Here is a 27,180-nt window from a genome sequence, read left to right on the forward strand (position 1 = left end):
TGCAAGGTCATTAATATACAACATGAACAGCAAGAGTCCCAACACTCTTCCATGGGGGCACACCTGAAGTTTCTTCTACATCTGACGATGACTCTCCATTCAAGATAACAATCTATGTTGTTCTTCCTATCAAAAAGTCTTGAATCCAGTCACAAATTTCACTTGATACCCCATATGATCACACATTTTGACAATAAGTGTAGGTGTGGTACTGAGTAAGATGCTTTTCGGAAATCAAGAAATACTGCGTGTACCTGGTTGCCTGGGTCCAAACTTTTAGTATGGTGTGTGAGGAAGTTGAGTTGGGTTTCACATGATCGATGTTTTCAAAATCCATCCTGGTTGGCTCTGAGGAGGTCATTCTGTTCAAGATACCTCATTATGTTTGATCTCAGATTATGTTCCAAGATTCTACAACAAATTGCTGTCAGGGTTATTGGATGGTAGTTTTGTGGGTGACGTCTACTACTCTTCTTGTATACGGGTGTGTGACCTATGGTTTTCCAAGAACTGGGCATGGTTTTTTGTTCGAGGTATCTATGAGAGATTATAGTTAGAAGAGGAGCTTACTGAGCTGCAAATTCAGTATATAATCAGACAGGAATTTCTGGAGCGTTGTTCATTTATTACAAGTTCAGCTTTTTCTCAACACCATTGACACTAATACGTATTTTTCATTCATTTTTTCAGTGTTACAAGGATTAAATTAGGGCATTTCTCCTGTGTTTTCCTTTGCAAAGGAAAAACTGAAAACACAGCTAAGCATTCCAGCTTTTGCTGTGTGCTACCCTCAGTTTCAATTCCTGTCTAATGCACTGGGGACTGGATGCTAACTTTACTGCCACTAACAGCCTTTACATACTTCCAGAATTTCTTTGGTTTCTGTGAAAGGTCACTTGACAGTGTTCTGCTACCGTAGCCACTGAAGGCATCATGCATTGATGTCTTGATAGCCACATTTCATTCACCATCTCTCTATCTATAGTTCAACTCTTTGTTTTGCACCTGTTATACAGTAATCGCTCTCTCTTTAGAAGTTTCTTTATTGTGACTGTATACCATGAAGGTTCCCTCCCATTATAAACTGTTATACTGGCTGCATATTTATCCAGTGCATGGTCAACTATTATTTTAAACTTGAGCCGAAGTTTCTCTACATGCTCATTGTCACTTACACCAGTTTCGATGTGGACATCATCAAAAAGGTTTGATCTATTTGTTGCCATTAGATCCAATGTATTTCCCTCATGAGTGAGGTTCCTAAGTACCTGTTATAGGTAGTTTTCAGAGAAGGCATTTAGTAAAGTTTCACAGGCTGCCTTATCATGCCCACCACTAACAAAGCTTTAACTTTTGCTGTTAATTGTTGGATGCTTAAAGTCTCCAGCAATGATTTCAATATGATTGGGTACCTCTCCTATCTTCCAGACCGGAAGCCTGCTGCTACAAGTTGCCCAAGTCACGTGCCTTTTCTCAGTTCAGTACTTTGCTGAAGCCTGCTAACTCTGTGGCCGCTGGCCCCCTCAAACTATGAAGGAGGAGGAGGAGGAGGAGGAAACATAAGTCCTGGTAAAAGACCTCTCCGGTGCCCCCAGAGGTGCTGACTCCTCCCTGTCAACCTGCGACTGAGCTCTTGTGTATTGGTGTCACACTGTCCCAGTTGGTGACCCGGTGGCATGACCCGCTTCGGCCCATTCGCCATTCTTGTGGGTCCTCATTCCATGCTTACTCAATGAAATTGTAATGGATACAGTTGTCACCTTTTGGAGTTGCAATCCCTTATTTCCATTTACTCCACAGGTTTTGTTCTGCAAGAATCTTATTTAACCAAGCCTCACTCACTGACCCTTTGTGGGTTCCATGCTTTCTGTTGAAACTGGGTTAGCCATGTGGAGACTTCCAGTGGAGTTTGCACGTTGGTCTGTATGGATATTGTTGGTAGGTGGATCCCCCTTTGTACCATATTGGAAGCAGTTGCCATCCAGATCCACTTGGACTCTGCAGTCGTTGTTTGCTATCTCTGTCTCCCTCCTGACAGACCACCTATGCCCTTTGCCCTTACTGCCCTCCTTCAGCAACTCCCCCTCCCTTCCTCCTCCTTGAGGATTTTAATGCCCAATACCCCTTGTGGGGAAGTGCTTTTGCATCTAGCCAGAGTCTCCTCATAGACAAGTTTCTTGTGGGCCACAACCTTTGCCTTCCTGATAATGGTTCCCCTACCCATTTTAGTACCACTTACGGCACTTTCTCTGCCACTGATCTTTCACTTACTTTATCTCCTCTTCTCCCATCTTTACGCTGGTTGCTGCATGATGGTTTCTGCAATAGTGATCACTTCCTGTTGATTCTTTCATTCGCTTCCTGGCTCCCAGTGGCCAGGTTATACCACTGGGCTTTCCAAAGTTTCAGTATACATCCCGTTTACCCCCTTTGTCAGTTTGTATTGATGAAGTTGGTAGTGACGTGTTAAGACACGATACCTGTGCCACCAGCATTGCCACCCCCTGCTCGATGGGTACCTTATGCCACTAGTTGGTTCCATGGTGGAGCACAGCTATTGCCATCATCATTTGTGATCACCATCAAGCCTTGCAATGCCTTAAGTGGCACCCATCCTCCTTTAAACTTCTTCGTGTAAAAGTCCATTACTTAATCAGACAGAGCAAGCAAGGGTGTTGGAAATGCTTTGTCTCCTCCCTAGGTTCTCCTGTCCCCTCGTAGTGGGTGTGGGCTGTGCTCCACACCCTCCGAGGTTGCCAACAGCTATTCTTGCATCCTGGGCCTTGCCCTCCCGGATGGCTTTTTTACAGAACCATTGGTTCTCGCGGAACATCTTGTGACCCATTTTGCGATGGCATTGGTGTCTGCCAGCTATCCAATTGCCTTCCTCCTCCAGAAACATTGGGCTGAAGCTTCCCACTAACTCAGTTATTATTTATTTATCCATCTTAAGATTACTGCAGTTTAATTAACCCTCAAGTCGGCACACTGTTTTTGTAACACAAGCTGGTCACGGTGCACTTTGTACGCAAGTATTTTGTAAAGACTAGTTGTTTTTATATTACCGAGGTAAATATGTCTGAGCAAAATCACAGTTTAATCTTGGTTTAATTCAACAACAATTAAATTAACTTACACTTTACACTGATCAGCCACAATATTATGACCACCAACATACTACTCAGGTAGAACGAGGAGCAGGAAATGTACAGCACACTTCAACCAAGGCCAAGAAGCCAAGGAATGTACTAAGCGTTAGGAAGAAGAAAGTGCTGCTACTAGGTAGTAGGCATGGGCGAGGTGTAGGCCCTCAGTTACAGGAAAGTTCAGGGGCATTGTAGCAGGCCAACTGTATCTTAAAGCCAAATGCAGGGCTAAGTCATGTGATAAAGGACCTAGGGTCTTTATGTAAGTCTTTACAAAAGAGGACCATGTAGTGATTGTGGGTGGGGTGGTAAACAGTTTGGACAGGGATGGGGCATATTACATAGATGGTGACCTGGAATAGATAGCTTCCCTGACTCGTGGCACCAATGTACACTTCGTTGAGCTGTTCTGGCGTCATGATCGACCGCACCTTGATGGAGCTGTGAGGCGAATCAATATGGGGTTTAGGGATGGCTCTGAGGACGGCCAACTTTGCTCATGTGTCTCTGGTGCCTGTCAGGACCACCAACAGGTGGGGTTTCACTAGGCATGGCCTACACCTAAACAGGACTGGGAAGGGAAGATTGGTACAGCAGATTCATGAAAGTATAGGGGGTGGATGTCGGGCCACACATGGTCAAATACCTGTTGTCATAGGTAGGAGAAGTCTTTTTTAGGATAAATACAGACGGCAGGCTCACCTGCCTAAAGAGTATCTCCAGCAGTTCAAAAAATACTGAAACGATCACCTACAATACAGATTTTAACACTTCAAATGTCACACATACCAGATGTCACAAAGAAAAACAAGCCATTGGAAAGAGTAACATGGGGCATTTCACAGACTTGACAATCCTCCATCAAAACATGCAATCAATAAAAAATAAAATACAACTATTAGAAGTTGAGCTCCCATCTTTGAACTGCACAGTACTTTGTATTACTGAGCACTGGTGTAGAGACACAGAAATCCAACATCTAGCATTACCATTGTATGAAAGGGGGAAACTCTTACTGCAGAACTACTTCATGGGGTGGAGGATCATGCATTTATTTCAGAAAAGGAACACAGTTTAAATCAAGACATGACTTCAGTACAGCAAGTGAAGACAAACACCTTGAAATATCAGCTATTGAATTAACAGGGCTTGTTATCACCAAGAAATTAATCATTTTATGTGTGTATAGATCTCCCAGTGGTAGTGTGGACACAGTTTTCAATTAATTAACAGAAGTTCTAGATAAAGTCTCAAGTACAAAGGTCAACATAATTCTGTGTGGGGACATAAACATCAACACTAATATCGTAAATGAACCTGGCAGCACCTTCTTAAACATCCTCCAAAGTTTTGGCATGTCCCTATTGGTCAATAGTGTAACAAGGGTCACTACAATGACTGTATCAGTAATTGACAATGTGGCCACAAATATGGACAGGGAAAAATGTGATGTAGCTGTAAAAGATCTCTGATTATCAGACCATCTCTGCCAAATAACAACAGTAAAATCAGGCATCAAATCATTCCCTAAACTATAAGCCTACAAATGACATCTATCAGAAATCAAAATAAAAGATTTTTCAAAAGAACTAGAAAAACAAAGCTGGGATGAAGTGTATAAGGAAATCAATGTAAACATGAAATTCTCCACATTGCTTAAATTGAACTTTGAAAAGTCATTTTCAAAAGTATGCACATCTGTATCAACATCTCACAAAAGCAGATGGATAACAGCAGATATTAAGAAGTCCTCCCAAACACTTAAACACCTCAGTTCCATGAAAGAAGATTCGCAGTGATCTAGAATTCTTAAATTTCTATCATAGATACAAAAACATCTATAGGAAGGTGCTGATTGCTACAAAAAAGTCATTTAATGATAAAATAATATATAACACAGAGAATAAAAGCAAAGCAGGCTGGGATGTTATAAAAAAGCAAACGAAGAGAGGCAAACAAACGCAGAATAACATACTGCTGAGGGAGGGGGATAAGGTAATAAATGATCCACAACACTTAGCAAACTGTGTAAACAAGTATTTTTCAAGTATTGCAGAGAAAAAGTCTGTAGGCTTAGATGAAGGTCCAATGTGTGTACTGAAACAATGTGTAGGCATTGTTCAAGGCCCCTTAACAAGTAAAATAAATGAATCCTTCACATCAGGGACATTTCCAGAGCAGTTAAAACAGGCAAGAGTTGTACCTTCGCTTAAGAAAGGTAATGCAGAAGACATAAAAAATTACTGGCCCATTTCCCTGCTGCCAGCATTCTCAAAAATAATAGAAGCAATTATGAAAGACAGGTTAATGAATTACCTGAATAAATACAATCTTTTAAGCAAATCACAGTTTGGTTTCCAAAGTGGCAAAAATACAGTCAGCCATAGTAGAAATCACAAAAGTTGTACTTAGTGCTCTTGATAAAGATGAGTGTGTCACAGGCATATTTTTTGATCTTTCTGAGGTGTTTGATACAGTCGACCACAAGATTCTATTAAATAAATTAGAAGCATAAGGAATACGAGGGGTAGCTAATGACTGGTTTTGATCATACCTAGCAGATAGGGAACAAAGAGTAGAGATAACACATACTTCAAATAGATCTAAACATTTAGTAAAACACTTATCAGAACCAAAATACATTAATATAGGGGTTCTGCAAGGTAGCATATTAGGACCAATACTATTCCTGATATACATCAATGACTTTCCCAGTAATATTACTCACGGTGGAAAAAATTCTCTTCGCTGATGACAGCAATATTATAGTCACTGAGAAAGCTAATGAAACTCTCAAGGAAGTTTACGATTGGTCAATAAGCAATAAAGTGATATTGAACATAAAGAAAACTAGTGCCATGAATTTCAGTTAGAAGAGGAAAAATGACAATGTTAAATTAAATGTAGATGGCACCTCTATAGACTCTGTAACAAATGCAAAATTTCTTGGACGGAATATTGATTCTCAGTTGAAGTGGTGTGAACACACAAAGGTACTTGCAAATAGAATGTCATCAGCATGTTATGCCCTTAGAATCCTGTCATCAGTCTGTAACATGCAGTGTCTTTTAGTTATGTATTATTCATATGTAAACTCAATTCTTAGCTATGGCATTCTTTTTTGGGGAGCAAACACACAAAATATGAACACAATTTTCAAACTCCAGAAAAGAGCCATAAGAATAATAACCAAAAATACTAGTCGAGCTCATTGTAAAGATCTGTTCAAAACACTGGGGATTTTAACTGCTCCATGTGAATACATTTACCAGTCAGTTGTACACATCAAAAATAACATTGGTAATTACTGCACAAACAGCTCTGTCCATGACCATGGACAAGAGCTAGACTCAACTTACCGTATTTACTCGAATCTAAGCTGCACTTTTCTTCCAGTTTTTCTGATCCAAAAAACTGCCGGCAGCTTAGAATCGAGTGCAAAGTAAGTGGAAGTTCTGAAAAATGTTGGTAGGTGCCGCCACAACTAACTTCTGCCGTCAAATATTTGTAGCGCTACACAGGCATGCTTTACAGGCATAAAGATAAATACTGGCGCTAAAACCTCTGCGTCAGTAAATAAATTAAAAAAAAAAAGGTGGAAGGTGAGCTTTTTTCTCCGCCCCGAGTTTCGACTACTGCATTTTCATACATTATCCAACGAAGTAAATACAAATTCTGTATTGTTCATCTCCAAATGTAGCAGTATTCCAGTGTACTACGAAAATCCGACTGGCAAGACTGTTTGGGATGTTTGTCAATATGGCCAACTCTACATTCTGAATTCTTTCCTACCTGTGAGAAGAGATGGTTGCTAATAGGAACTTTTATGAATTGTGAACCACATGCAGTAGTCTCTTCACCATAAGAATAATATGAATATAAACATTTTGCCATGTATTCTTTCATGTTTGCTGCTATCTCATTTAAATCCTGTCTGCCTAATAAACTACGAAACTAGAGAGAGACAAAAAACAACTGACCCATGGCACTTAATGTTTAACCACCAAACAGTTCCAACTCATCTTAAGTCAAGGGAGGTCCAACGTACAGTACCGCCAGAAAGCTGACATGAGATCTGCATTGTTGGATTCTGCAAGAAAACAAACCTGCACCCCAAAAAGAAAATCGCACAAGAGCAGCAATTACAGTACAGCAAATGGATATTGCTGAATAGATTAAGAACTGGAGTCACAACATGCAAAGTAAACATGGTTAAGTGGGGCTAGTCTGAAGGTGACCTGTGTGAATTTGGAGAAACACAAGACGACTGAATATTTGCTCATATGCTCAAGATTTGAGTTTGTTTGCACTGTGGAAGACCTATTTTTATGCTCTGACAAGGCCATTAAAGCTGCAGAGTTTTAGAAGAGGAGAATTAAGGTGTTCTTGCTCGAACAGTGAAAGGAAAATAAGGGGACGGCAAGAGTGTGAACAGGCTCAAATGTTTCCCACATCTGTCATTATTGAAAAATGAAGCAACTTAGCTGGCATTTCTTTATTAAAAAAGTGTAACTTTTTAAAAACTTTAGTCCAAAATGCACTTCAGTTTTTTTTTTTTTTTTGTTTCTGAGGACAGTCGAGCACACTTGCACTTTCTGAGTGTCAGCTTTGACAAGTCACATTATATTAAGTTGTGTAATAACAATTTAGATCTCATTTCATTTTGGTCTGTTTCACTTCCTGTTTCTTAATTTAATTTTTCTATAAGAATGAAGTGCATTAGCATATACAGGGTGTATACGACCCGGGAGATCCGGGAAAAACCCGGGAATTTTTTCGTCCAGGAGAAAACCGGGGAAAACCCGGGAATTTTTCATTGTTTTAGTTACCAGTTAAATTTTTGGGATTTTGACTGGTAAGGACCAATACTCTCACGAAGGATATTACTGTATCCCGCTTCTGCAGAATAATACTGCAGCAACAAAACATGAACGAGAGGGGAAAAAAACGAAAATAAAACTTGAGTCACAAAGGAAATGCGCCATATACAACAACAAAACACAGTGCTCCTACAAGCGTCTGCCAGCCTAAGTGTGTCAAAGGCTTTAGGAAGAATATACAGTGCTTCCTAACAACAAATTGCCTCCGATGAGCGTGACATGACAACTGTTTACATTAGATTGATTTGAGCAGTTGCAGGTGGGCTCTTGCGAATGTGCAGTTGAGTCGCGTATGAGTAGTACCTTCTCCAGCTTCTGGCTACAGATGAGTGGCTGGGCGCCACTATCTAAATTGCTCCGGTTCGGAAATATTGTAGATCCGGGGCTGACGCACAGAGCAGTCTGAGTTGTTGTGGGGAGATGGGTAGTCTCCACGTGACCTGTGTTTACATTTAGTGATTTTGCTGTTTGCTCTTCGTTTATTGCTCTCGCATTAAATGAAAACAAAATGGATTTCTGTGGCCGGGAGCTACCAAATGAATTAAAATACGTTTGCATAATTACGGAAGGCTAAAATATGTTGTTAGTTTCAGGTTTTATTTCCACCTTTCCGACAGTCAAGCATTAATCGCGCTGCAGAAGAATGAAGTTACTTTTGTCGCTTTGCTAAAGAGATTTGGCTTTTATTAATCTTTTGCATTGAGACAGTCCATTTATTTGAAACGAAGTGTTTAATTTCACACTGCTGGCTAGTTTTCAACTGTTCGCTGTATCTGAAGTGCACGTTTCCATATTCTAGCTCGTATGGCATTATGCCATAATAAAGAACCAAACATGAGATAATACGGTACTGGTACTCAAGAAAATTTACATCCGAATCTGGACATACGATTGTGCTCTTTAAGCCGAATTATGCATTTTAGTATGGTTCACAAGTTTGACATAATGCAAGATCTTTTAATGTTTTACACGTACGAACATGCGGGCTTCCTGCGTCATCATAGCTGTGCAGGCGCAGTGACGCCTGTTATCTGGCGCTCTCTGGCGACTGCCGAAACGAACCAATTTCTAGCAGGTCACGGGAAAATAATGCTAATGGTGGTTTGAAAAGTGTTACTTTGAAAGTAAATTTCCTTTTGCGCAAGATGAACTATATGCAAGAATGTACAATGAATTTCTTAAATCACAGAGCGTTTAACTCTCATTTAAAAATAAACTCTTTGAGGACGACCATCTTCAAGGATTTCGAGCCTAGATCAGACATTTACGTCGTTGTTAAAAATTTTACTGGCACATTTGTGTGATGTATCTTTAAGTGTAACACTCGCGAAAAGATCATCATTTTATATGTGGAAGCTTAGCTTCTCTTGCAGCTTATTAATCTTAGAGACCAATATTATTTGTGAAAGCTTTGTTTTTCTTGTAACAACACTATGTATATTAATTTAAACCATTAACTTCTCTTTTTTGTGTGTTCGCGTTATTTAAGAGTGATCTTGCTATTGGTTGACTACATCACGTGTCCTACGCTGTCATGAGGTGGCGAGATCACGTGACATGAGCTGTGACTGGCTTACAAAAGCGTATCGCAATCTCAATTTCATTGCTTCGGAAAATAACATGCAGTGTTTGGCGGAATTTGAATTTATACCTCCGTAAAAAATGCAGCATACATGTTGCTGCACATCAAAGATCTTTCCAAAACGTGTTATTTTTCCCCTGGGTTTCGTTTTCTAAAGTGCCGGCAGATTCTACTTCTGTGTAGAAAACCATAAACATTCAAAAGACTGATAAGTTTTACAGTGCCAAGGAAAAGTATACTGTCACTTAACACGGATAAAGTGTATTTTCACCCGGGAGAAAGTTTATTTTCAACCATGAAATCCGGGAAAAATCCGGAAATTTTTTTTCCTTGTCCATGTATACACCCTGATAGAAGGCATGCCTACTGTTCAATAAAAAAGTAGGGCTGTTGAAATACTGATCTCTTATAACCAACAATTCCTTAATTTGAGGTAAGTGTAAAGGATTTTTCTAGACTGTCCTCCAAGCATTGTTTGCAAACATGCTTGCCAGTACTGCTTGTAAATTTTGTGTTCCCCCATTTCTCTCATTGCACCTTTTCATGTAAGCAAATAAATTACACATTCCAAAGGTCAAGAATTTATCATGTTTTATCTTCCGTATTTGTCATTGCAGTTTGTGTCAGGAAAGAGTATTTAGTACTCTGGTCTTGTTTTAATATAATACTAATGAAAGTATTCCAATTATTTTATAAAAACTTACAAGAAATTAATGTTAAATTTCTTGTTTTGTTCCAAAAATATGCCACTGTGTTCTGAAATGTAAAAAACATAAATTAATCACAGTATAAATAACTATGATCTGTGACAGATCTTCTCAGGAGCAGAGCAGAGCAGAATACAAAATGTTTGTTTAAAGAATTTTTCCAAGAGGTTTTTCCTATGAAAGAATACAATGTGTTGCATGTATTCGTGAAGAAAAAAAAGGATGTCTCTATTGGTTTTATTGTTTACAGGATGGATACTGTCATGTGGATAATATAACTCTCACTGCCAAGATTACAGGCTATGTAAATGTTACCCCAGATGATGCAAATGCATTGAAAGTTGCCTTACTGAAACATGGGCCAATATCTGTTGGTATAGATGCGTCCCATAAGTCATTCACATTTTACTCTAATGGAGTATATTTTGAAACAAAATGTGGTAAGTAATTCTTAATTGTGTGATTTTTCAGGTTCTCCTGGCATATTTGTTGCTTGAACAGTCCCACACAGGTACTGCTGCTTCATAGTGTGCATCTGGCACAATATTCCGGCTTATAACATGCCACCATCATCAGGTGCACTGACAAACTTACCTCTTGTGGGTGCACACCCGAGCCTTCTACCCAAGAGCCCCTCCCTACGTAGTCCATGCCCTAGAGCCGTTGTTGGCAATTGAAGAGGTGACAGCATCGCCCCAGGGTCAATCTTATCAATTGGGACCGAGACTATAGTAACAACAAGGCTTTGCAACCAGCACTGGGTCTAATTAAGCAGACAGCCAGGGGTGTGTGTACACCCACAGTACTGCTGCCGGGGCACCGTGCTTTGTGTCGCTGATTACAGATACTGATGTAATTGCCTTTTCAGCCCTCAGTTGCAAACCCTGTGGAGAGCATCCTGTAGTGGGAGAGAGTGGAAGTTGGCCATGCACCCCCAGAAGGTCAGTTTGTCAGCACACCCGATGATGATGATGATGATGATGATGCCTGATTGCTGAAATTTTGTGCCCACTGGACGCCATGAACCGGCAGTACACCCTTGGACTGTTTGACCAATTCTTTATTATAGTTTAACAGTATTTGTTTTCATTATCAATCATTTTTTAGGCTAATACTTCTACCACTAAACACTTGTAAAAAAGAAAATTTTGTATGTTAAATGTCTAAAAAATATATAAAGATTTACTATGCAGTTGTTTGCTGTACTTATTGTAAGAGTTCAAAGAAGGTATTTTCTCTTTCTCAAATGCCTTTGTTACTCACTCACATGATGTAGCATCTTATATTGACAGGAATTAGAGCTCCAATATAGTTTTTACATATTTCATTTAAATGCTGAAAGTCAACTAAGGATGCACATAAGCAACATCTACACAATTCAGTTGATGGAAGGTAGTGTTTCTTGTAACTTATCATGCATTCTGAGATAGCATGACAGTATGTCAGATATTGAGTTTCTCGTGCAGTTATCAAAAATATATACCTGTCCTCAAATGTTTATAGTAGTTGCTTTTTAAGGATTATCCCACATCATAATCATGGACACTAGCACAGCATTCCGTTCCTGCTGATGCATGCTTTGTTTGAGAAGGGGGCATAACATTTAAATCTCAAGTGTTCTCAAAATGTATGCCTTGTTCTAAAAGTTCATACTTTACTAGTTTGCCTGAGTTGCAGCACTGCAGCCGCTTTTATCTTTATAGGGATGTAGGTATTTCATTGTTAGGTACATCATGTACTTTTGAATGGTGAATCAAAACTATTGTTGCTTTTCGCAACATCTCAAAGCTTTTTTTATGCAAATATTGCAACAAAAATCTGAAGTCATCTGTGAAATAATGCAGAATTGATGACTGACAGCACCGTGTTCAGTGCAAGTTGAACACAAATGTGAACATTACACTGTATATTCCTCTGCGTTCTTGGAGCCATCTTTTCACAGAACATGAATTGTCATGTACGATAATTATGGTACAATTGTGCTGCAACCTTGCAGTTCTCATTTGCCTTACAGATGCTTTAACCCCAACTATAATGCCGTCCCCATTGCTGGGATCTGTGCCAGGTTTGAGCTACAGGTGCATTGTTGTTGTTGTTGTTGTTGTTGTTGTGGTGGTCTTCAGTCCAGAGACTGGTGTGATGCAACTCTCCATGCTACTGTATCCTGTGCAAGCTTAGTCACCTCCAAGTACTCACTGCAACCTACATCCTTCTGAATCTGCTTAGTGCATTCATCTCTTGGTCTCCCTCTACGATTTTTACCCTCCATGCTGCCCTCCAGTACTAAATTGGTGATCCCTTGATGCCTCAGAACATGTCCTACCGACCGATCCCTTCTTCTAGTGAAGTTGTGCCACAAATTTCTCTTCTCCCCAACTCTGTTCAATATCTCCTCATTAGTTATGTAATCTACCCATATAATCTTCAGCATTCTTCTGTAGCATCACATTTCGAAAGCTTCTATTCTCTTCTTGTCCAAACTATTTATCGTCCATGTTTCACTTCTATACATGGCTTCACTCCATACAAATACTTTCAGAAACGACTTGCTGACACTTAGATCAATACTCGATGTCAACAAATTTCTCTTCTTCAGAAATTCTTTCCATGTCATTGCCAGTCTACATTTTATATCCTCTCTGCTTTGACCGTCATCAGTTGTTTTTCTCCCCAAATAGCAAAACTCCTTTACTACTTTAAGTGTCATTTCCTAATCTAATTCCCTCAGCATCACTGGACTTAATTTGACTACGTTCCATTATCCTCATTTTGCTTTTGTTGATGTTCATCTTACATCCTCCTTTCAAGACACTGTCCATTCCGTTCAACTGCTCTTCCAGGTCCTTTGCTGTCTCTGACAGAATTCCAATGTCATCAGCGAACCTCAAAGTTTTTATTTCTTCTCCATGGATTTTAATTTCTACTCTGAATTTTTCTGCTGTTTCCTTTACTGATTGCTCAATAAACAGATTGAAAAACATCAGGGACAGGCTACATGCCTGTCTCACTCCCTTCCCAACCTCTGCTTCACTTTCATGCCCCTCAACTCTTATAACTGCCATCCGGTTTCTGTACAAATTGTAAATACCTTTCGCTCCCTGTATTTTACCCCAACCACATTCAGAATTTGAAAGAGAGTATTCCAGTCAACATTGTCAAAAGCTTTCTCTAAGTCTACAAATGCTAGAAACGTAGGTTTGCCTTTCCTTAATCTATCTTCTGAGATAAGCCGTAGGGTCAGTGTTGCCTTACGTGTTCCAGTACTTCTACGGAATCCAAACTGATCTTCCCCGAGGTCGGCTTCTACCAGTTTTTCCATTTTTCTGTAAAGAATTTGCTGTAGTATTTTGCAGCCGTGACTTATTAAACTGATAGTTGGGTAATTTTCACATCTGTCAACACCTGCTTTCTTTGGAATTGGAATTATTATATTCTTCTTGAAGTCTGAGGGTATTTCACCTGTCTCATACATCTTGCTCATCAGATGGTAGAATTTTGTCAGGGCTGGCTCTCCCAAGGCTGTCAGTAGTTCTAATGTAATATTGTCTGCTCCCAGGGCCTTGTTTCAACTTAGGTCTTTCAGTGCTCTGTCAAACTCTTCATGCAGTATTGTACCTCCCATTTCACCTTCATCTACATCTTCTTCCATTTCCATAATATTGTCCTCAAGTACATCGCCCTTGTATAGACCCTCTATATACTCCTTCCACCTTCCTGCTTTCCCTTCATTGCTTAGAACTGGGTTTCCATCTGAGCTCTTGATATTCGTACAAGTGGTTCTCTTTTCTCCAAAGGTCTCTCTAATTTTTCTATAGGCATTATCTATCTTACCCCTAATGAGAAATGCCGCTACATTATTACATTTGTCCTCTAACCATCCCTGCTTAGCCATTTTGCACTTCCTGTCAATCTCATTTTTGAGACGTTTGTATTCCTGTTTGCCTGCTTCATTTACTGTATTTTTATATTTTCTCCTTTCGTCAATTAAATGCAATGTATCTTCTGTTACTGAAGTATTTCTTCTAGCCCTCGTCTTTTTACCTAATTGATCCTCTGCTGCCTTCACTATTTCATCCCTCAAAGCTACCCATTCTTCTTCTTCTTCTTCTTCTTCCTCCAATTTAAAACCTGGTTCCTAAATCTCTGTCTTACCATTATATAATCTATCTGAAACCTTCCAGTATTTCCAGGCCTCTTCCACGTATACAACCTTCTTTCAAGATCCTAGAACCAAGTGTTATCTATGATTAAGTTATGCTCTGTGCAAAATTCTACCAGGCAACTTTCTCTTTCATTTCTTACCCCCATTCCATATTCACCTATGATGTTTCCTTCTCTTCCTTTTCCTACTATCGAATTACAGTTACCCGTGACTATTAAATTTTTGTCTCCCTTCACTATCTGAATAATTTCTGTTATCTCATCATACTTTTCATCAATCTCTTCTTCATCTGTGGAGCTAGTTGGCATATAAACTTGTACTACTGTGGTAGACTTGGGCTTCGTGCTATCTTGGCCACAATAATGTTGTAGTATTACAGCAACAAAATGTCCCTAACTATGTGCTTCATAAAAATGATGGACATTTAGACAAACAATTAACTTCAAATTTCATTTTGTACAACTTAAAAAGCAATGGAATAATGTGCAGTAAAACTCCTTAATACACTTGCTGAGGGGTCAGGCAGAAAGTGAAAGTTGTTGGAGGGAACAAGCTGCAGGAACAGTGTTGCATTCGTAGGGACTTTATCAGCATACAGTATGCGTAATGTTATGGAGATTTCACCATCCATCCAAATAATGAAGCACATTAGCCAGCACATAAATTGGTCATCTGATAATCTCTCGACTCCTTTGATATCAGAATTCCAGGAATCCATGTCACAACTGGAGGTTAATATGCCACATTGATGAGGAGGCAATCAACAATAGCAATCCTGAAGCCTGAAGCCATGCAGTTTTACAAAATTAAAATTTGGAGTAAATTCACTATTTTTGTGTAAGAGGTTGTCTACAACGGCCATTCAGAAATGTATTAAAAGCCCAGTCAGGCCACTGATGCATTCCTGTCACATTGTCAGATAACTGCACATTGTGCTGGTGTTCCTGCAATGCTACCTATGAGCAGCATCAAGAATTTTATGTCCAAGAAACTTTCTAAGTGTGTTCGGCACAACATGTCATGTCTACGTATCGTGTGGAGTTTCACTACATAGGTTTTTGTGCCCATACAGCAATCTCAATAGTGGAATGCCAATTATGATGATACAAATATGAGGACAACACAACACTCAGTCTGAGTGTGGAGGCAATCTCTGACCTGACCAGGAATTGAACTAGGTCCCCTTCAGTTAGTAATTTGCCACACCGTCTACGCAGCAGACACCACGTCGTTTGAATCATCAATTGAAATTATTTCTCATTGTTATAATATAAGTGGAAGGATACAAAATAGATGAGTTTCATCTATACAACTTGTCTCCTCAATACACTAATTATTGTGGCTGATTTTGTGTGTAATAGCATGTTTCCATAGTGTACTGACAGCAGTGAAAGAATAACACTGTAGGTAAACATATTTATATAACGTTAGAAAAAAGCCGTGATAAATGTGATAATTGTCCACAAAATGCAATAAATCCACTCTCAAAATGTATAGGATTTATTCATTCTTAAAGGAAAGTATGGAGCAAACTGAAATTAATTGTATATATACAGTCCCAGTGCAGGTACCTGCCTGTACATTTTAATTAGAAAAACAAAAGAAGAGAAATTTATTGTTATGTGTTCATGTTATGTTATTTGCAAGAGAGAATTTTACATGGCTTCTTTTTCTTCCACCCTCATAAACTCATGCAGACACATTTCCTCACCTTTCAGTCAACAGTAGCATGCCAATTTTTCATAGTGTAATTATTCCACCATGCAAGACACTACAAAAAATATTTCTTTCATTTGGAGTGAACACATTCCAACTACCCTAGAGTTTCTTTAACAAAATAGCAAGATGCTCAAAATTAAGATGCTCATGATTGTTTTCTTCTATTCCACTTCATTTCGTTTGGTAGATCTTTATCTGGCTCTCATTTGTTATTTTGGCAGCAGTATTAACAGTATGTAGTGTTACCTTTCTTTTGCTGCTAGCAAAAGTAAAGAATTGTGTGATAATGTTTCGCATATTTTCTCCTTATAATTTCAGCCTGTGTCTGTAGGTGTTTGAAATGTTTCAGGTAACACTCCAGATGAACTTGACCATGCTGTTCTATTGGTTGGTTATGGAGCACTTGGTGACAAAAAGTACTGGCTTGTTAAAAACTCGTGGTCAACATATTGGGGAAATGATGGTTATATTTTGATGTCTCCCAAAGAGAACAACTGTGGTGTTATGACTGCACCAACATATGTCACAATGTAATCTAGTGTGATGCTTAATAAGAAAAAAAGTCGATATTGGATGATTTGTTCAAGCAGACACTTGAGCAGTAGACACACTTTAGAGCAAAGAGTGATTCATTATAATGTGCATTATTTCTGTTGGATATTAATCACATGGTTCTTTATCTGTAATGTGAATCTGAAAGGTGGAGACTATTAAAACTGTTCTACAGACTTTTATATAAAAGAGCCGGCAATTGCATATAATATAACTAGCTTAACATTAAAAAGCTAAGCAAATTTGAGTTCCTAAAAGGTGGACATTTCAAATTGCCAGTGTCTGAGAAATGTTAACATAATATTTTGTACTTAGTCTTTCGTGGCTGCTGGCATATACAGATCTGTGATACAAGAAAAGGGAACTGTGATTTTTTGATATTTTTTAACTGTTTTTTTAAATTTTTCTCAGCCTTTCAGAAGGTTGCTGAACTATTGTGTTTATTATTATACAGACACTTTACTTAACATGCTTGGATTCAGTCAATTAGGATTCTGTTACTTTTTCTACCAGATATTTTTTTTTCTTTTTTTACAGTTACCTTTTCTCTGACATTGTATGCTAGCTTCTGAAGCAGTGTGATATTTAAACCGCGTGAACCCTTATTTTTATGTGTATTAACGAATTTCATTGAGTAGGAAATTTTCGTGTAAATTGATGTGAAAATTGTGAAGCTTTGTGTCATTGTGCATCCTGTTATTCAGATTTTTTGTATGATGTCAATTTTACAGCTGTAGCAAAGAATAAAGTTGAGGAGTAGAAAAATTTCCTTATTTCTAAGTAAAATTTTGAACTAGCAAGGAGACTTAAAAGTACAAAATTCTCCAATATGAAAGGTCAGTGCATTAATTTAAGCATAAACTCAATGCATTATAAGCCCTGCTGCCATTTAATTTAGTCTAGCAAGCACAGAAGACACAGATTCTAAATATTGTGTTGTAACAACAGCCATTCACTTCTAAATCAAATACTGGAACAAGGAGTGTACACTCTGGGACAACTGGGAAATCGGGGAAAAATGCAGGAATCTTTTCATGTGGGATAAATCCGAAATTTTTCAGATTTTTAGTTTTCAGTTAAATTTCTGTAATTTTGACTGATAGTCTAACCAAGAATTTTACTTTAGCCCACAACGGCATAATAATACTGCAGCAATAAAACATAAACACGAGAATAACACCACAATAAAACTGCAACTGCAAAGAAAATACGTGATTTACAACAGCAAAACACAGTGTATACGCAAGCATTTGCCAACAGCAAAAGCTTTAGGACGAAGCCTACGCAATACTTTGTAACAACAAAGTGCTTTTGGTGAGTGTGACATTACACGTGTTTACATTTCTAACAGGTCTTGGGAAAATATTGAAAATGGTGGTTTGAGAAGTGTTACTTCTAAAGTAAGTTTCTTTTTATGCAAGATCAATTGTGTTACATGAGAATTTTTTTAAATCACGGGGTGCCTGACTCATTCAAAGCTCAACACTTTCAGGACTAGCCACTCAGAAACATTTTGGCCCGGAAGACCAGCCATTTATGCCATTATTTAAAATTTTACTCGCACATTCGTGTCGATTATCTTAAATGGTTACAACTAAAAAAAGACCAAGCTTCAAGGTAGTTTTTCGTATTTATTTTAGTTCTTTCAAAGATTAAAATTTATGCAATAACAATGGCAAAAAGTATAATTATCTTAAAAAAGTGCGGTAAGTTCTTGAGCAATTTCACACATAATTGGCTTATCTATGGAAAAGTCTAAGTGTGTACTGGAACATGTATTCAGCCTGGTAATCCACAAAATATCCTGTGCACCACACTGAAATTTATAATCATACTTGTCAGAAATATTCAGTAGTTGCAATTTATGCTGTGCTTGTAGGGCTTCCCTAACCAATCCTTCAGAAGAAAAAACCAGCAAAAACTTTTTGATGACCAATATTATATGTGAAAGCCTAGCTTCTCTTGTAGCTATATTGTAAGTATATTAATTTCAACCATTTACATTTCCTATTTTTGTGTATGCACTAGTTAACAGTGAATGTTTCTTTTGGCTGACTACACCACATGTCCTAAGCTCTGAATATCTGATGTCATTGGCTGGCGAGATCGTGTGACATGAGCTGTGACTGGCTATCAAAAGTGCATCGCACAGCTCAGTCTCGATTTCAGGTCTTTGGAAGATAGTGTGCTGTATTTGGTGGGATTCATATTTGTACTTTTGTACTACAAAAATATGCTATGTACACAGTGCCATGCATCAAAGATGTTTCCAATACTTTTTTGTCCTGTTGGACTTTGTTTCCTAAAGTGCCAGGAAGTTCTAAGTTGGTATAAAACCTTTACCATTCAAAGGATTGATAAGTTTTACAGCACCATGGGTGATCATATTGTCACTTAATACACAAAAAAATGTATCTTCGCGCAAGGTATTTTCACGTGGAAAAAGTGTTTTTTTAACAAGGAAAAATGCGCTTACACCCTGTGGAAGCCCCCCAGGGGGTTCGCCACTCTTTGGCGGGTTCGTGCTTGGCTACCACGGGGCCCCAGCCTTTGCAGCACTTTTTCCCTTCCGTGCTGCATGCCTATCTTGTAGTTCTTTTTTCCCTCCTTTGGGGAACATGTCTGGGGTATTATTGGGAATGTTCTGCCTTCTGTTGCTGACCTGCGAACAGTCTCAACTTTCTTTTTGGCTCCTTTTTTCCTTTCTTTGTTTCCCTTCTTCTCTCGTTCCTATGCTTCAGCGTCTGAGGATCCTCTTTTTTTCTTCTTCCTCCCTGTGCGCTCCTGAAAGCTGCCCCATGTGTCTGACACGTAAAAGGTGACTGGGTAATGTATAATTCCCAGCCCCGGGTCAACAGGTAGGATTTGCGCATACCCCCTTGTATAGGCCAGGCCCAGGGAGGGGTGATTGCATGAGTTGTAACCTTCCCAGATTGCCCATTGGTCCCTCTGTCAGGTGTTCGGCAGGTGTGACCTGAGGTGTGAACAATCACCTAAGGTGGGTGCGCTCCCTTGTGTAGGGGGCACCCACTTCAAAGGAGCGCACCATCGGAGACACTGGCAATTGCGGGAGATTTCCTCGAGATGAGTCACTCGTCCTCTCCATTGCGACGTCGACAAAATGAAAGCATAATGAGGCTACTGATTTGAAAGACCCTTCCCGCTGCACCGCGATTCCTTGTTGTATCACGTACTGCGATGGTCCGTCCTTTGCCACGGTCAATCTGTTTATTATTCACAAAGGTGTTATTGGCATTGCTGGCCCTGTGAAATCCTGCTCTCATTTACGGAATGGAACTTTGCTTTTGGAGACGGCTTCTGATACTCAAGCACAACTACTACTTGCTGCCTCGCTTCTCCGTGGCTACCCTGTTCGTGTCGAGGCACATAGAACTTTGAATTCTTTCCGTGGTGTAGTTTACACCGGGCTGCTTGACAGTCTGTCTGAGGCTGAAATACAGTCTTACCTCTCTGATCAGGGTGTCATTGCATTGCCGTTCATAGTGTCATGAAAAAGGTCAATTCTTCCTTGGTCACCCTCCGCACTCTTTTCCTCACCTTTGATAGGGTGGTGCTGCCGTCCAAGATTAAAGCAGGCTATGAAATCATCACAGTCTGGCCGTACATTCTGAAACTGATGCGCTGTTACCAATGTCATTGGTTCAATCACACTAGAACATCTTGTCAACACCCAGCCAAATGCGTAACCTGTGGCAAGGATGCACATGAGGGTGAATGTCCGCCTCCTTCTCCCCGCTGTTTCAACTGTGCGGCCATGTTGCCTCCTCTTGGGATTGTCTCAAGTATCTCGATGAGTGGACTGTTCAGGAGATTTGGGTGAAGGAAAAGGTGCCTTCCCCAGTAGCTCGCAAGTTACTGGCTAGCCGAAAACCCTGTGTTCCCCCTTCTGGCTCTTATAGTTCAGTTCTAGTTAGCCCTCACTCCATGAGGGACATGGCAACACAGACATGTGACCTCAAATTCGGCTCTGAGGCCGTGAAGTCGCCCAGTGTCAAGGTAGCGTCACTGCCCCCCCCCCCCCCCCCCCTCCCGTCCTGCTGTGCAACAAACTGTCAAACTCTCACCTCATGAGGCGAAGCTACCCACTTCACAACTGGCAGGTAGGAAAGGCCAGGAGGAGTACTCCTGGGAAGACTTCCTCCGTCCCTCCAGCCAACCAAAACCCAAGTCTTCCTCTAAGCAGAAGGGCTCAAAGAAGTCTGCTAAAGACAAATGGTCTTCTCCTTCACCAACTCAAAGATCCTGCTCGATGGTGTCACCATATGGCCACTTAGCCCGGCTAGCCTCTGTCTCGCTGGTGCACACCACCAATGCCAGTGCTTGTGTGGACCCCATTGAGCAGGATCCTCCTGCTTCTGTGCACTGTAGTAGCGACTCCACCAGCTGTCCCTCAGCGCACATTGAGTTGACACCTCTACATCTCTTCCTCCTCATGACTGTCCTCCAATGAAACGTTCGCGCCCTTCGGTCCCACAAAGAGGATTTACGGTTGCTTCTAACATCACAGCATCCTCTTGTATTTTGCCTTCAGGAAACGAAATTGCACCCTCAAAGACTGCTTTGAGCTTCCACATTATTTACTGATTCGTTTTGACCTTCCCCCTGAGGTCGCATTCCTATCTCATGAGGGCGTCATGCTGCTTACACGGGATGACCTTCACAGTCAATCCATCTCCCTGACTACCCGTCTTCAAGCTGTTGCCGTTCGCCTTTTCCTTCCCCACCTGACTTTCTCCCTCTGTACCATTTATGTACCTCCGTCCTTCAGTGTCACCAGGGCTGTCATCTTTCAGCTTATTGGGCAGCTACCTCCACCGTTTTTGCTACTCGGTGACTTTAATGCGCATCATCCCCTTAGGGGTTCTCCCAGGGCCTGCCAGAGAGGTGCCCTCTTGGCCGACATTCTTAACCAACTCAACCTCTTCTGCTGCCTTAACACTGGTGTACCCACTTTCCTTTTTGACTCCTCACACATCTATACCCATTTGGACCTGTCCTTGTGCACTGCCCAGCTTGCCCCCTCGTCTTGAGTGGTCCGTTCTCTCTGACGCCTACTTGAGCGACCACTTCCCGTGTGCTCTCCGTCTGCTGACTCCTACCCCTTCCACATGCATGCCCAAATGGCAGCTTACAAAGGCTGACTGGCAGCTTTACTCCTCCGTGGTGACCTTCGCAGAACAAGATTTCCTCAGTTGTGATGAGCAGGGGGACTATCTCATAAACGTTATCCTTACTGCTGCAGAACATTCCATTCCTTGCACTTCCTCTTTACCACGTCGTGTCCCAGTCCCTTGGTGGACTGAGACGTGCCGCGATGCAATTCAGGGACGGAGATGTGCTCTCCGCGTTTTTAACCGCCACCCTACTCTGTAAAACTGCATTCATTATAAACAGATGCGTACAAAGTGTCGTCGAGCTCTTCAGGATAGCAAAAGAACTAGTTGGATTTTATTCACTAGTTCCTTCCTCTGTTGTGTGGGCCAACCTCATCCCCCATTTCTGGCCTAACAGTAGGTGCCGATGTCATCGTGGATCCTGTTGCTATCTCCAACACCTTGGGCCGCCATTTTGTGGAAGTTTCGAGGTCTTCCCACTATCACCCTGCCTTTATCCATAGGAAACAAGTGGAGGAGGCTCGGACAATACCCTTCTCTTCTCCGAATCGTGAGTGCTACATTGCCGCTTTCACTATGAGGGAGCTAGATCATGCTCTCAGTTCATCCCGGTCCTCCGCCCCAGGGCCAGATGCTATCCACATTCAGATGTTGTAGCACCTCTCTCTTGTGGGCAAGCACTTTCTATTTAACAGATACAACTGCATCTGGGCTAAGGGCACATTTCCTGGATGCTGGCATGAAGGCACAGTCATACCCATACCTAAGCCTGGTAAGGACAAAAACCTTCCTTCCAGCTATTGCCCCATCTCTCTTACCAGCTGTGTTTGCAAGGTGATGGAATGTATGATTCATGCCTGGCTGGTGTGGTGGCTTGAATCTCGCCATTTACACACGAATGCACAGTGTGGATTTCAAGCGCGGCATTCTCCAGTTGACCATCCCGTTACTTTGTCCACCCATGTCATGAATAGTTTTCTTTGGAAATCCCAGACTGTGGCAGTTTTTTCAGTTTGGAGAAGGTCTACGACATCTGCGGAGAACTGGTATCCTCCATACTGCCTGCCTGATTTCATCGCGCATTTTTACAAGACTGAGTTTTTAAGGTGCGTGTGGGTTCTGCTTTGTCGGACACCTTTATTCAGGAAAATGGCGTGCCTCAGGGTTCTGTCCTGAGTGCCATCCTCTTTGTTATCAACATTAACCTTATCATGACCTGTCTTCCGCCGGGTGTCTCCAGCTCCCTTTTTGTCGAAGATTTTGCCATCTATTGCAGTTTTCCACAGACCTGTCTCACTGAGCAGAGTCTTCAGTGCCGTCTTGACCGTCTTCACTCCCGGAGCATTGCCAATAGCTTTCGCTTTTATACTGACAAATCCGTCTGTAGGAATTTCTGGCAGCGCAAATGGTTTCTCCCACCATCTCTACATCTTGGGCCTGTAGCCCTTAGGTTAGTTGACACTATGAAATTCCTGGGTCTCATGCTTGATAGGAAACCCTCATGTCTTCCCATGTGTCTTACCTGGCAAGCCCACTGTACACAGTCCCTCAATGTCCTCCGTGTCCTCAATGGTACTTCTTGGGGTGCCGATCGAACCACCCTCCTCAGTTTGTACCGGTCCCTTGTCCATTCGAAACTCGACTATGAGTGCTTTGTTTATGCATCTGCATGCCCATCCCTTATATGCCGTCTCAACACTATCCACCATCGTGGCATCCGTTTGTCCACGGATGCCTTTTACACCAGCTCGGTTGAGTGTCTGTATGCTGAAGCTGCTGAACTACCACTGTCCTACTGCCGTGACTTTCTCCTCAGCAGGTAGTATGCATGCCATTTGTCTGCCATGCATGGCCACCCTTCCTATGCCTCCCTCTTTGATGATTCCTTAGATAGTCATTGTGGGGCTCGTCACTCTTCTCTGTTACCTCCCGGTGTCTGCTTCCACCATTTGCTACGGCGGCTTAACTTCACACTACCTGCAACTTTCCCTGTTGGTGTGAACCCTTCACCACTTTGGCTTCGTGAAGTGGCCCATGTTAACCTTGGCCTTAATTCGCTTCCTAAGGACACTACTCCAGCCTCGGTCTTTCGCCTCCAGTTTCACGACCTTCGCATGGAACTTAGCGATAGTACCTTTATATACACTGATGGCTCTCGGACTGACCGTGGGGTTGGGTGTGCATTTGTCATTGGCACCCATGTCTTTCAATATCGGCTTCCTCAGTATTTACAGCCAAGCTTTTCGCCTTGTATCAGGCCGTGGAGTACATCCGGCAACACAGCCTTCCCAATTGTGTCCTGTGCTCATACTCACTCAGCGCTCTCCAAAGTCTCTGTGCGCTGTACACTGCTAATCCCTTAGTGCAGCAGGGGAAGGGGGGGGGGGGGGGACGGCATCAGCTTCCAAATGATGTAAGCAACAAGATGTGTAAGTGCAAGAGAAAGTACTCGTGAAATAGCAAGACAGTGCGACACTTGTGCTAAACTACTGTCAGTGTATTAATACGGCTTTATTATATCTACCGATAAAATTACACACACTTAAAAAAAAAAAGTGCATCACTTCATTCCGAGAGTTCCAGAACCCGTACAGAAAATTGGAAGAGAGATCAATGTAAACATCATTTCTGCCCTTTTTATTGCTTGTGAAAACCCACATTGTGTGTTTTACGGCCATATAGCAAGACCTTCACAGGTGGTGGTCCAGATTGCTGTACACACTGCTACCTGTACACACTGCTACCTCTAATACCCAGTAGCACGTCCTCTTGCATTGATGCATGACTGTCTTCGGCACGACATACTATCCACACGTTCATCAAGACACTGGTGGTCCAGATTGTCCCACTCCTCGACGGCGATTCAGCGTAGATCCCTCGGGGTGGTTGGATCACGTCGTCCATAAACAGCCCTTTTCAATCTATTCCAGACATGTCCAATCGGGTTCATGTCCGGAGAACGTACTGGCCACTCTAGTCGAGCGATGTCGTTATCATGAAGGAAGTTGTTCACAAGATGTGCATGATGGGGGCACGAATTGTCATCCATGAAGACGAATGTCTCGCCAATATGCTGCCGATGTGGTTGCACTGTCGGTTGGAGGATAGCATTCACATATCATACATCCGTCCAGCGCCTTCCATGACCACCAGTGGCGTACGTCTGCCCCACGTAATGCCACCCGAAAATGACAGGGAACCTCCATATTGCTGCACTCATTGGACAGCATGTCTAAGGCATTCAGACTGACCGGTTTGCCTCCAAACACCGTCACCTACGATTGTCTGGTTGAAGGCATATGTGACACTCATCAGTGAAGAGAACATGATGCTAATCCTGAGTGGTCCATTTGGCATGTTGTTGGGCCCATCTGCACCATGCCACAGGGTGTCATGGTTGCAAAGGTGGACCTCGCCATGGAAGTCGGGAGTGAAGTTGCACATCGTGTAGTCTATTGCGCACAGTTTGAGTTGTAACATGATATCCTGTGGCTGCACGAAAAGCATTAGTGAAAGTGGTGGCATTGCTGTCAAGTGTTCCTCTGAGCCATAATCTGTAGGTAGCGGTCATAAACTGCAGTAGTAGCCCTTGGGCGATCTGAGGGAGGCATGTCATGGATAGTTCCTCTCTCTATCTGTATCTCCTCTATGTCCGAACAACATCGCTTTGGTTCACTACGAGACGTCTGGACAGTTCCCTTGTTGAGAGCCTTCCTGGCACAAAGTAACAATGCGGATGCGATCGAACTGCGGTATTGACCATCTAGGCACGATTGAACTACAGACAACATGAGTCGTGTACCTCCTTCCTGGTGGAGGTTTAGTGAGATCTCTGAAAAGTCAAAGGGACTGAGTCTGTGGTACAATATCCACAGTCAACGTATATCTTCAGGAGTTCTGGGAACCGGGATGATGCAAAACATATAATTGATATAATGGCATTCCATCCTGGATTTTCCATTGTTTGCTTTATCATATCTATAATAATCAGCAATTTGAAATCCACTGCAGGGTAAAGGCCTCCTGTAGATTTTTTGGTTCCATATGATCTAAAAGCATCCATGTTGCTCTTGCACCTTCTCTAATGTAACTTCCTCTATAGATTGCAAGCTGTCTTGTCTTATCTCTTCCATCTTCCCGTTATTTCCTGACAAGGGAAACTTCCCATCTCAAACCCTCAGATTTAGCGGTAAGATGTCCTAGAGCATTGCCCGTCAAAAACTGAACACAAATCAAGCATGAAAACAGGAAGAAGGTGTAAAGCAGATGGCAGGCAGAAACCAGACACATGTTCATGGGCACAAACGGACTCATTGATTTTTTTGTAATATTACAAATATCTTTTACTGACTACTAATTTTAATTTTAATACATGTCAGTAGTTGAGACTGAATACTGTATTTACTTACAAAATGGTCCGTAATTGTAAAAGGAACACAGACGGATGCTCTTGGACGGAAGAGATTACACACTTAGGTGTGAAGGCTTTTCAAAAAATGGCATGCTGCTGGCCACAGCAGCTGCAACCTTTTCAGTTTCACACTGTTCATTAAGATGATGATGAGTTATTAGCAAAATTCTGGCAGCATACAATTTTTCCCAAAGTACAGAATTGCATTTGGTAGAATGCCTTGTGAAACCAGACTCCATCGGAGATGAGTTAATGTACAAAGACTTGGGCAGTCTGGTATATTGTTATGCATTTGTAAATTGGATAAAACACACATTTAATAATGACTTACAAATGGCAGGTAAGGATTGGATTCAAGGACTTCTTAGTCAACAAAAGAATATTGGTCTAAGAGTTTTTGAAGATCTTTCACATGCTAGAACCAAAGAAATGATGAAAGAGAAGGTTGCTGTGTTTTACAACAATTTACAGAAATGTTAGATAACCTGAGCTTGTGGAAAAAATCCTCAAACATTTACATCTGTGAGGAGACGGGTTTACAGCTCATTTACAAACCAAAAAAAGTTATGTCACAGCATGGTAAGAGAGACATTGTTAGCCAAACTAATTGCAGAAAAGGAGAAACAGTAAGTATAATGGCATGTATTTCTGCTACAGATCAGTAGGTTCCTCCTTTCATTGTTATGAAAGGGGTATGCTTCCTGTTACAAAAGTAATCCTTCAGAGAGTGGCTACATGAAATGGGAACAGTTTTCTCAGTTCTTAGACCATTTTATTAATTTGAAGCCTCCTGAACTCTTTGTTCTCTTTTTGGATGGCCATAGCTCTCATTGTTTACATCCTTCAACTCTGGAGGAGGCTATAGCCAACAGTGTGCATCTTTTGT

At 41.2% G+C, this 27,180-nt stretch overlaps 1 protein-coding gene across 1 annotated transcript in view; it reads left to right on the forward strand.

Annotated features, from left to right (window-relative positions):
- The window catches only part of LOC124619897 (digestive cysteine proteinase 1), a 76,132-nt gene extending 58,619 nt beyond the window's left edge, over positions 1 to 17,513 (forward strand). The window contains exons 10-11 of the mRNA XM_047146527.1: positions 10,566 to 10,755; positions 16,546 to 17,513. Coding sequence (XP_047002483.1) covers positions 10,566 to 10,755; positions 16,546 to 16,730 — 375 coding nt within the window. The 3' untranslated portion in view covers positions 16,731 to 17,513. The remainder of the gene's footprint in view (positions 1 to 10,565; positions 10,756 to 16,545) is intronic.
- The last annotated feature ends 9,667 nt before the right edge of the window (positions 17,514 to 27,180 follow it).

The sequence above is a fragment of the Schistocerca americana genome, chromosome 6, assembly GCF_021461395.2.
Source record: "Schistocerca americana isolate TAMUIC-IGC-003095 chromosome 6, iqSchAmer2.1, whole genome shotgun sequence".
Classification (NCBI taxonomy): domain Eukaryota; kingdom Metazoa; phylum Arthropoda; class Insecta; order Orthoptera; family Acrididae; genus Schistocerca; species Schistocerca americana.